The 12797-nt window shown below is 36.4% G+C and overlaps 1 protein-coding gene across 2 annotated transcripts in view; it reads right to left on the reverse strand.

Moving 5' to 3' along the window:
- Positions 1 to 730: 730 nt before the first annotated feature.
- LOC148953226 (cyclic AMP-responsive element-binding protein 3-like) overlaps positions 731 to 12797 on the reverse strand; it is a 119010-nt gene continuing 106943 nt past the window's right edge. For both annotated transcript variants that reach the window (XM_089087583.1, XM_089087582.1), the window contains one exon: positions 731 to 1029. In XM_089087583.1, coding sequence (XP_088943709.1) covers positions 805 to 1029 — 225 coding nt within the window. In that variant the 3' untranslated portion in view covers positions 731 to 804. The remainder of the gene's footprint in view (positions 1030 to 12797) is intronic.

The raw sequence follows: 12797 nt of genomic DNA on the forward strand, positions 1-12797 counted from the left end.
TAAATTTATTGAAAATAATTATTAATTTTTAAGTAATTTAGTAATTTAGTAATTTAGTATTAAGTAATTTAGTAATTTAGTATTAGTAATTTAAGTTAAAAGTATTTAATTTACTCTTGCTCTCTTTGCCCTTTCCTTCAATACTTTATTTGTCTGGGACCCTGGTTTAAACAAAAATCAATGCTTGAAACCATTCAAAATTTAGCTACCAAAATTATCTTTGGATTTAAATTCATTTATTATGAAGGAGAAATGGTTCAGTTAAATTTAACTATCTTGGAGGTGAAACATCGTCAATAAGCCATATAAGCCTTGACTCGAAAGCCTATAAGCTTAAAGAGAAGCAGAAAAAGGTCCTACGAACCGAAATTTGTAATTTGGCTCATTGACTATGAACTTTTGACTAAAGCATCTTGACTGCATTTCATCAATGCATTATATATATATATATATATATATATATATATATATATATATATATATATATATATATATATATATATATATATATATATATATATATATATATATATATATATATATATATATATATATATATATATATATATATATATATATATTGTTGGTATTGTAAAGTGCCTCATGCTTCTGAATCACTATTGTTTAACCATTTTTCTCAGATGCTTTTGCAATCAAAATATCGTACTACCACAAATTACCAAACTTATTTGTCATTACTAATTTGCCAAAAGACAATAAGATAGGGGAATAGAGTATTTGGTGTATACTTATAAAAATATAAATAATAACAAGGAATTAAGCAGTAAAGCAGACAAAATTAAATCACACTTTTAAATTATTTCCAAAATCACTAAATGAAAGCTCTCCAGAAGTATCTGTAGAATGAGGTTTGAATTTTTTTAGGTTATCCATTAAAGTCTTGTTTTTGTTCAGAAGTAGTTCAAGCTTCTCTTTCAATTGCTGATTTTCTGTTTGAAGTTTTTTTATTTGCTCTTCAAGCTCTTCTATGTATTCTTTCTTTTTTCTCCGACTTTCTTGAGCTGCAATCTGAAATTAAAATTTTGCACGTCAAGGAAATTAGTGGTAAAAACCACAGAGCAATGTTGTCGCTAAAAATGTTGTCAATAAAGTAATGTAATGTTGTCAATAAAGTCCTAAATGCAAAATCCATACTGTCACAAAGTAGAAAAGCAGGATTAGAAAATGGAGCAATAACAGAAGAGAAAGTAATTTAGTCCTAAAATTCAACGCCAGGGTAAAAGTAGAATTGTAGAAAATAAACAAGGCATATCTATTTTGTATCTTTTGCTCGACACTAAAAAATTTCAATGGATGAGCAACGTTTTCAGTTTTTGAGGTTTTGGCTTCATTTTCAGGTTTTTGGTACCTCAGATAACAGAATTTTGAACTTGAAACTTGAAGCTTTGTTTAGTTTATGAAGATGAAATATTGGACAAAAAGTGATACAATTTTGTCAAATTACATTAAACGGGGTAATCCAACGAAAAAATAAAATAAAAAAATCTATCGAGTATGCTGGTGCTTGGGAGCCTTGCGTACTTGCCTCATTTCTAATACATGATATCCTTTCCACAAAATAACAGCTGCCCTCTTCTTTAACGATTGCTAATTTACATGTTATAGCAAAAGCTGAAACTATACTAGAAATATTCGTTTCGGAGGAGTTATTTGTGGTGTAGATCATTGACGTAAAATATGATTCATTAATGTTTTTTTAGTGACTTTTCTTCAGTCATCCCGTTGATTTAGAATTTTGAGTTCACACAGGAGTTGGTTTTCCTTGCTACAAAATGAGGTTTTTGGATGTGGATTTCAGGTTTTAAATTTTTAAAGTAGAATATCGGGTGAAAAATCTTTTTCCTTAAAATGAGAAAAACCGTATCATTTCGTACCTTATGGTGCGAACAGTAATGCTAGAAACATTCTCATTTACAGATACGCTCTTTGCTCAGTTGATATACTTCAACTCAAGCATTGCACCGTCATTATGGTTTATTCAATTTGCAACATAAAAGGGAAAAACTTTTACAAAAAACAGAAGCATGGGCTGTATAAACCAAGGGGCTGTAAAAACAGAACTGTTAAAGCCGTCAACAAAACTTTTTCTTTTTGAAAAGAGATGAGCATTATCATTATTTGTTTTTTTTTGGAAAGTATATGTTTTAAAGAGCTTAGATACGATTAATTGGTGTGTCTGAACCGACCATAATTCACATGAAACCCGGCAAGCTCATTTTCATTATCCTAAGAGAGTAGGTTATAAAATCAGGAGAAATCTTGGCCAGTAGTTTTTCAGACTGGGTCACATCATAAAAGGCCTCCCATAATATTAAGAATATTTTACAGTATTTAATCAAGACTATCCTTCAATAAAGTGACTTGATAGAAATCTCAAGGTTTCTCGCATAACCGCATTCAGGCGACTACTTGATTTACTTGAAATCTATTAAATAGCTTATTAATTAAGACCAAAGTATAATCATCTACGGAACAAGTACTTACAAAACTCTCCAAAAGTGACCCCGCGTACCTCAGTGCCTCTAGACGCAAAATGTTGTACTGCTTAATCGCCCCGAGCCAAAGTACTTTGCTCCCAGCCAATAAACTATGCTAGAGCGTGATTCAGGCAACGAGTTACCCGGAAATGTGTAATGAATTGTGTAACTAAGGGTCTTAAAAATAACCTAAGGGTCTGTATAAATTGTCTAACAAAGGGTCACTTTTTTTGTGTAGAGGGGATAGGTTTTGTCAGTACTTATTCCGTAGATGATTATACTTTGATTAAGATGAACAAGCTTTATCTATGCTACAGGTTGTGAGGCTTCTAAAAGGTTTACAGGTTGTGGGGAATGGTATTAATTAAACATTTAGAGTAAATGCTATTCATTCATATTCTAAATTAAAGAAAGAATATATTCCCGTGTCAGGCCGTTTCAGGGATACGAATGTACTGCGGAATAACTTTTTTTAGGCACTGACTGACCGATTAGGGTGTATTTTATTTAATCTTATCCCCTCGAGAACGGGACTGAAAACGCACATGCAAGGCTGCAGGAAGAATACTTTATGTGTGTCTCAAGGTGTAGCCTACGGTCATTTTGAAAGATCCAAAATCACACCGACAGGAATATCAACAACTTCTACAGATACAAAACCACGCTCAGCATCCTATGATATACAGATTGCAACAGTATAAGGACTCATGGTACCAATTCCTCTTGGTTCAGGAGGGAATAGCAGTGTTGTTAAGTGAAATCTAAAATAGCTTTTAAATTAAAAACAATAAAAAAACAGAAAAAAATATATGCGGTAGTAATTGTATATATACTTATTTTTTTATTAAGATTTTTTGTTATACATTTTATGTATTAAATTTAGATATTATTTTACATTAAAATTTTTCTATTTTAATTGGTAATATCTTAGATTATTTGTATTTTAGTACTAATATACCTAGTTTTATGCAGGTGAAATATCTGTCGTGTTTATTATCTTTTCTTTCGTTTTACTGGTCATACTGTCGTTGTTGTGTTGAGTTTTTTTCTATAAGATCTCTCTCTTGCTATCTTAGTTTTTATATAAATTTATGTATGTTGATACGACGTTATTTATTTATTTATATATTTTTGGTTCCAATGGCTTGATGGCCTTCTGTAATTAGTTTCATATCGAATTGTTGCGTTACAACATAAGACAAAATGCGCGTCCCAGAAACTCGAATCAACGGCATTGTGGAAGTCTCAGAGAATAGAACTCATGAGGACGATGCTTCTTTCTCCTTTCTCAACTCCGGGTCCCTAGATGGGTCTGTGTATGGTGGAATGGACATCATTTTAAGCCCTCTCTCAGCGAAGTCACTTCTAGAGTGGGAACCTATCTCACATAGAGTAGCAAGAGAGCGATTCAAAGGCCACCTATTCAACATATCAGTTATTGTAGTTTATGCTCCAACCAGAGACGCACCGGAGAGCGAAGCAGATCTTTTTCTGGAAATCAATGGCAACGAATAGTAGATCGTACATTGGAGCAGATACTCGCTCGAAACATGGGTTGGATCATCTTCTAGTCAAGTCAGATCTAAAGTTACGACTTGAAGCCCACCCCAAGAGGAAACCTCCATGAAGATTTAATATCAGTCGCTTCGTTGATCCTAGTATGCGACAGGCATTCTACTTAGAGTTGTCTAGCCACTTTGAATCTATCAAAGTGCAAGCGAACGAAGAGCAATCTCAAAATTTGGAAGAGGAGTGGTTGACCATGCGTAAAACAATCCATGAGGCTGTGGAAGCGACGATAGGATACCGCAAAAGACTATCCAAAAAGTGGATGTCAACACGCACAATTCAGTTGGCTGAGCAAAAGCAACAGATATCGGACAGAAAATCGGAGTTGTTCAAACGCTTGAGAAGAGAATGCCACCAGTCGGCTAAGAATGATAAGAATCAGTACTGGGAGAAAATTGCTGAAGACATGGAAGCCGCTGACGCTAGATCTGACACCAGGAAGATTTATCAGCACCTAAAATCAATCAGGAGTAAATCACATAAGCCTACTAGTACATCTGTTGAAGATGAAAACGGCCAGTTACTCTCGAATAATACCGAAATAATAAATCACTGGAAGGAGCACTTTGACAAACAACTTTACCAGCACCAACTCTCCATAGCAATAGATGATAATCAACACTGTCATAATCCAAGTCGTAGCCCTGATGACCTGCAGGAACAAAACTCCCAGAAGTATTTACAATGACGTGAATGTGGCTCCCCTCACGTTAAAGGAAGTCCAACAAGCAATCAATTGCCTTAAAAGCAATAAAGCCCCTGGTCCTGATGCCATTCCGGCTGAACTCTACAAGCATGGAAGGACAGCACTTGTCAGCAGGATTAATAAACTAGCTTGTCGTATATGGGAAGAAGAGATGGTTCCACAGGATTGAGGAGATTCTATCTTCCTTCCAGTCTTCAAAAAAGGGCTAAAGACAAAATGCAGCAATTATCGCAGGATATCTCTCATGTGCATTGGTGCAAAAATATTTGCCATAGTGCTACATAATCGTTTTCGTATCCAGCAGAGCGCAGAGACAAGGCCCAATCAAGCGGGATTCCACCCAGGCATGGGAACAATTGATCAACTATTCGTTTTAAGACAAACCCTTGAACACAGGGCAAAACACCAGAAACCAACAGTGTCTCTGTTCATAGATTTTATTAAAGCTTTTGATTCTGTTCCGATCGGTGGAGTCTGGAAGGCATCGACAAAGAATAGAGTAACAGGCAATATAGTTATACCTATCCAAGCATATTACCAGCATACGTGAGTCCAAATTCAGATCAGCGGGGAACTCTCCTCGATGTTCCAAATTGATCTTGGTGTCCGACAGGGATGTATATTGTCTCCCGTCTTATTTAATTTCGTGATCGACTGGATTATGACCAGAGCAGTGACGACTTTTTCAGGCGTTGAAGTAAGTCCCGATTTTGTGATAACCGATCTGGACTACGCCGAAGATATTTGCTTGTTAGCTGAATCTCGTTCAGAAGCCCAATCTATGCTGTCAAAGGTAGGGGAAGAATTCTCTCTGGTCGGCCTAAAAATAAGCTCCCTGAAGACAAAAGTCATGGCCTCCGGTATATCATCTCAAGAACCCCCAATTTTACTAGAACAGTCGCCCATAGACGAGATACATGAATTTAAGTACCTAGGCTCTCTGGTAGACCCAATAGGAGGATGCACATCAGAAATACAGTCAAGAATTGCTTCAGCAACTGGAGTCTTCACCCAGCTAAATCACTCTCTATGGAACCAAAAAAATGTTCGTCTGAAGACAAAATAAGGATTTACCAGGCCCTTGTTCGATCTGTCTTACTATACGGCTGTGAGATATGGACTATAAAAGCAACCGACATTCAAGCCCTCAACGTATTTGATCATTCATGTTTAAGGAAAATCATTGGCACTAAACTCCGTGATCGTGTCAGCAATGTAGAACTCCGCAAAATCTGCTATCAGCGTTCTGATTTGGCCACCATAATTAAACAAAGAACACTCCGATGGTTTGGCCATACACTTCGCCGGCCACACCACACCTTTGTCAATAAAGCCCTCAGATATACACATCCTTTAGGATGGAAAAATTGACACGGGAGACAAAAAGAAACATGGCTCGCCTGCATCAAGGCTGACCTAGACCCAATCGGTGGCTTCAAGAAATATGGATGAAGATGGGAAAAGTCCTGGCTTAATTTGATTGAGCCACTCGCAAACGACCGAGACTCTTGACTTACTACAATGACGAAACTACTGGAAGCCAGGGAGAGCGGAGATGCTTGAGTCCTGCTACAAGTACAAGTAAGTAAGTATATGCTAACTTGTAAAAAGACAAAATGGGATAATATTCCCCAGGAGCAATATTTTTCTAACGAATCCTACCCAAAAAATATAAACGTCACGACCTGAAAAATAATTTTTGCATTTCAAGGGAGCAATTGGAAAAACGCATTTGTTCGATACTTTTTAAAACTTTTAATCTGACCCCATTTTTTAGGGGTCACCCTTTTCAGGGACAATTTTCATTTTCAAAGATTAGTAATACAAAAGTTAAATTTCAGCGTAACAGGCAGGGGTAGTCGGGGAGAGAACTCCCTTCGTATGTAAACTACAATGAATACGGCATTAAAAAAGAACAGATGTAAAAAAAAATACCTTCAAATACTAAAGAGCAAACTTAAAGGTTAAAACGAACATGAATCATCCTATATAGCTAGGAGGGGGTGCAGCCTCCTTGACCCCTCAGTGTTTACACTAAAGTGACTTTTTGTCTCAATGAACTGAGCACCAGCGCTGTTAGAAAAGAGCAGTGTGATAAAAGTTTATAAGATCATACACTATTGGTTTTCTTCGATAAAGAACGAGTTTGTTAATTGGCTTTAAATACCCAAATTGAATTCACAATTCTGAAAGGCAATAGGGTAAATGAAATACTTGGAGGTATCAACAAGGTATGTACACTGAACTGTAGAATACTTTCAGTAAAGCATTAGTCAAGCTTTAGCAGAAAGAGTGGGAGGTTAAGGGGATAAAACCTTCTATTAATTTATGTTCTTTTTAAGTTTTATTGTTATAAAACTTAACCAAATGCTAGAAAAACAAAAGTCAATAATACTATATGGAAGAAAATATGGTACACATCCACGTTGATGTGTCACAATAATGAGTCGTTGCAATAAGTCTGAGAAACAGTCCATTGTCATCCAAAGATTACGTCGTCCCGAAGGTACGATATGTCGAGTAAACCTCGTCTGCAAGACCCTCTTGGAGATGAAGACCGAGAGAACAGACAAAAATCCTTAGCAATTATTTTAAAGAGAACTTAGAGCCATGGAGAGGCTTCCACTGGCGTCTTTAAAGGAGGGGAAAAAAACTGGCTGAAGATTGCCGGGGAATATGTAGCCGACATATCGAAGTAGTCGCAGAGGTGGTTTCACTAGTGTGATTCCATTGATTCTATTGGTGGTGATCAGGATAAAGCAAGAATTGCTTCAGCAACTGGAATCTTCACCCAGCTAAATCACTCTCTATGGAACCAAAAAAATGTTCGTCTGAAGACAAGAATAAGGATTTACCAGGCCCTTGTTCGGTCTGTCTTACTATACGGCTGTGAGACATGGACTATAAAAGCAACCGACATTCAAGCCCTCAACGTATTTGATCATTCATGTTTAAGGAAAATCATTGGCACTAAACTCCGTGATCGTGTCAGCAATGTAGAACTCCGCAAAATCTGCTATCAGCGTTCTGATTTGGCCACTATAATTAAACATAGAAAACTCCGATGGTTTGGCCATACAGTTCGCAGCCCACACCACACCTTTGTCATTAAGGCCGTCCGATGTAACCTCTTTCGGGTTGGAAAAAGTGACATGGGGGATAAAAGAAAACGTGGCTTGTCTGCATCAAGGCTGACCTAGACCCAATCGGTGGCTTCAAGAAATATGGATGAAGATGGAGAAAAGTCCTGGCTCGAATTGATTGTGCCACTCGCAAACGACCGAGACTCTTGGCTTACTACAATGACGAAACTACTGGACGCCAGGGAGAGCGGAGATGCTTGAGTCCTGCTACAAGTACAAGTAAGTAAGTATATGCTAACTTGTAAAAAGACAAAATGGGATAATATTCCCCAGGAGCAATATTTTCCTAACGAATCCTACCCAAAAAATATAAACGTCACGACCTGAAAAATAATTTTTGCATTTCAAGGAAGCAATTGGAAAAATGCATTTGTTCGATACTTTTTAAAACTTTTAATCTGACCCCATTTTTTAGGGGTCACCCTTTTCAGGGACAATTTTCATTTTCAAAGATTAGTAATACAAAAGTTAAATTTCAGCGTAACAGGCAAGGGTAGTCGGGGAGAGAACTCCCCTCGTATGTAAACTACAATGAATACGGCATTAAAAAAGAGCAGATATAAAAAAAAATACCTTCAAATACTAAAGAGCAAACTTAAAGGTTATAACGAACATGAATCATCCTATATAGCTAGGAGGGGGTGCAGCCTCCTTGACCCCTCAGTGTTTACACTAAAGTGACTTTTTATCTCAATGAACTGAGCACCAGCGCTGTTAGAAAAGAGCAGTGTGATAAAAGTTTATAATATCATACACTATTGGTTTTCTTCGATAAAGAACGAGTTTGTTAATTGGCTTTAAATACCCCAATTGAATTCACAATTCTGAAAGGCAATCGGGTAAATGAAATACTTGGAGGTATCAACAAGGTATGTACACTGAACTGTAGAATACTTTCAGTAAAGCATTAGTCAAGCTTTAGCAGAAAGAGTGGGAGGTTAAGGGGATAAAACCTTCTATTAATTTATGTTCTTTTTAAGTTTTATTGTTATAAAACTTAACCAAATGCTAGAAAAACAAAAGTCAATAATACTATATGGAAGAAAATATGGTACACATCCACGTTGATGTGTCACAATAATGAGTCGTTGCTATAAGTCTGAGGAACAGTCCATTGTCATCCAAAGATTACGTCGTCCCGAAGGTACGATATGTCGAGTAAACCTCGTCTGCAAGACCCTCTTGGAGATGAAGACCGAGAGAACAGACAAAAATCCTTAGCAATTATTTTTAAAGAGAACTTAGAGCCATGGAGAGGCTTTCACTGGCGTCTTTAAAGCAAAAACACTAGCCAAAACTTTAAAGTCTTACGAATCAATATTTAGTGTTGCAAGAAAATATGGATCACTCCCTAACCTTATATACTGTTACTAATACTTCTGAAGGCTCACTGCAGCACCAAGACGCCTAGGGACAACATAGATGCGCACGCTCCTCTTCCACCTCAGACATTTTAAGCTTCGCTCTTAACCCTTTCTATGAATTTTCAATTCCCTCTATATCTTTTTCTTATGGCTTCTTCCCCATCCCATTCGGGGAAGACCTGCTTTTTGTCTGGCCCCAGGTAGATAGCCGGAAAGCACAATCTTTGGCTGTCTGTCATCCTTTATCTGCAGAATATGGACCGATCACCATAACTTTTCTTTCATTATCGCCCAAGAAAGTGGCGTCGAACCACATTATTCGTACCATAAAATAAAAGTCCAAAATAGGGATAAAATCCTTTTAAATAGACAGTGTATAATAAATTTCACAAAAAATACCAGATATTTCGGTCACATATACAGTGACCGTCATCAGTAGTAAAATCTGATGACGGTATTTTTTTGTGAAATTTATTATACACTGTCTATTAAAAAGGATTTTATCCCTATTTTGGACTTTTATTTTATCGTCATGGAAAGGCAGTGTGGTCTCCGAAATTATCTACATTATTCGTACAACTCACTATTTGATATATAGTCTGCCAATCGAGTGCCTAAAATGTTTAACATAATTTTCAAACCTATTCTTGCACCGAGACCCTATAAACTTCCCAAATATTCTTTCATTTCGCTTATAATTTTAGCTAGAAAACTCCAACTACCTGCACAGCATAAGTTCTAGGAGACTTTTAGCTTAGCATTTGATACCATGATTTTTTATAGCCTTTGTCTTGCTCCTTATGGAAAAAACCATAAAAATATACATTTAAATGGGGAGAATATACAACCTTGCTTAACTCCTGATTCCATGCCCAACCAGCTAATAGCCTCACTTTCTAACTTCGTCGAAGCAATATTATTCTCGTTCATAGTACTAGTCACCTTAATGTACTTCACTGGTAAGCTGTACAAGGATAGGACCTTCACTAAATCTTTTCTCTCAGCTGATGATGCCTTGTTCTTGTATGATAATAAGAGGAATACAAGGAAAGTAAAGAAAACATTAAAATATTATTTAAAGAGGTCTGAAGTGGAGGCCATAAATAAAATTGCTGAAGATTTGGAAGATGCTACCAGACTCTATAACAGTAAGATATTGTACTGGTATGCTAAAAAACTAAGAGGGAATAGTTAGTCTATACTTGTCCCATTTAAAGATAGGAACTGGGCCTCAACTAGTGATAAGATAACAAATGTGATAAGAGTGAGTGTGGTAATCATAGAGGCATTACTTTCAGTAAGAAGTAAATTACTTAATATAATGATACTTTTTAGACTTTTAGATGCTGTAGACAAAGTTTTAAAAGAAAAACAGTGTGGTTTTTGGCAGGGTAGAGTATGCGTCGACCTAACTTTTACTCTTATTTTAATAATTAAGATGTGCCTGAGTCATCAAACGCCCTTATTTCTCAGTTTTATAGATTATGACCGAACGTTTGATTCAGCTGATAGAAGAGCTTTATCAAGGGTCCTATTCTTGTATGGTATAAGAGATAAATAAATTAGTGATTAGTTCTATGTACGAGGATAACATTGCTGCGGTTAAGGTAGGAAATTAGTTAGTAGCTGGTTTCATATTCAATCAGGAGTTAAGCAGGGTGTAATTCTGGCCCCATTCACATGGGTCATTTTCATGGACTTTGTCTACTGGGGAAGTAAAACTCTCCTAAGAAGCCTTGATGAAAATGTTAGCAAAATGAATGAACTTTTAGGGTTTTTGCAAGTTCAGGGTGCAGGAATAGGTCTAAAAATTAATATTAAGAAGACTAAGTCACTAAGATTAGGAATAAGTGAAGGTGAAAAGTTGATGCTTGGTAATGAAAAGATAGATCAAATGGACAGCTTCACATATCTAGGTAGTATCATTACTAAGGACGGTGGGTGATGTGAAGCTGTTAAAAGTAGAAGAGCCAAGGCCCAGGGTGTTTTTTCACAGCTGAAAAATGTTTGGAAGAATGTTTTCTACATATGTTACCCACGAATTGTTTTGGGTACCCGACTAACTGACCATATCTCAAACAGTAAGCTGTGCGAAAAATTGTGGTTCAATCCTACTTTCTAGGGCTATAATGAGAGAAATGTTGTGATTGCTAGGACACGTTCTTCAGATGAAGGATGAAAGATTGCCAAAGATTGTCCCTGTTAGTCAGCCATCTAGGGCCGACGAAAACAAGACCGTCTCTGAATAAGGTGGGAGGATGTCGTAAGGAAAGATTTATCTGAAATGAGGCGGAAAAGGAGCGTGCGTATCTGTGTCAGCCTCAGGCGGCTTGGTACTTCAGTGAGTTGTTAGTAGTAGGGGTAGTATAGTGTTAAAGAGAAATGGGCAGTACATTTATAGAACTTGCTAAACTGGAATAAAGTTAAAGGAAATGATATAGAAAGAATGAAAAATTTGTGAAACTTTGGAAGTGAAGGAAGATCTATTTTTTAAGGAAAAACAAGAAGCAGTAATAAATAATTTAAAAATGATAAGGCCCCAGGTGCTGATAGTATCGTAAATGAGATTTTTCTAATATGGTGGTTGTGAAGTTAGAGATAAATTACTGAAGATTATGAATGTGATTTTTGAAGAAAGAGATGTACCTAGCAATTTGAGGAAAACTTTAAATAAACCCCTTTATAAGAAAGGTGATAAGAGAGAGTGGGGTAACTATAGAGGCATAGTTTTGTTTTTGCAGGAAGGAAACTACTTAGTATGTTGTTACTTTTTAGATTTAAAAATGCTGTAGACAAAGTTTCAAGAAAAGAACAGCGTGGTTCTGGAAAGGGGAGAAGATATATCGACTAAATTTTCAATCTTAGAAAAATAATTGAGTGGTGCCAGAGTTATCAGACCCCTTCAGTCCTCAGTTTTTATAGATTATGAACAAGTGTTTCATGCCTTAGCGTTTCAAGCGTTTCAAGCCTTAGTTAAGTCCTATCCCTGTATCGTATACCAGATAAACACATTAAAGTGATTAGTGCTATGCACGAGTGCTATGCTGTGTTTTAATCAGGAAATGAGATTGGTAGCTGGTTTCATATTGGATTAGGAGTTCAGCAAAGTTTTGTTTTATCCGCATATATATGGATTAATATGATCGACATTGTCCTCAGAAGCACGGCCAAGGATATGGGAGAGCATGGAATAAAATGGGAAATACTTTAAATTAAACTAACTATTTGAGTATCCTAGATGAAAATGTTAGAAAAATGAATAATTTTTTGAAGGTTCTAAGAGCTCAGGGCGCAAGAATGGGCTTGAAAATTAATGTTAAGAAGACTAAGTCGCTTAGACTGAGAATAAACGTAGATTAAAAGAAACGAAGGTGATTTTGGGTAACGAGAAGATGAACCAAGTATTTAGCTCCGCTTACCTCGGTAATATTATCGGTAAGGATGGTGGCAACAATGAAGATTTTAAAAGTAGAACAGTCAAGGCCCAACGTGTTTTTTCACCATTCAAAAAAATTTG

Source organism: Artemia sp. Qi Xiang Cuo, chromosome 4 (assembly GCF_049724085.1).
Source record: "Artemia sp. Qi Xiang Cuo chromosome 4, ASM4972408v1, whole genome shotgun sequence".
Taxonomy (NCBI): Eukaryota; Metazoa; Arthropoda; class Branchiopoda; order Anostraca; family Artemiidae; genus Artemia; species Artemia sp. Qi Xiang Cuo.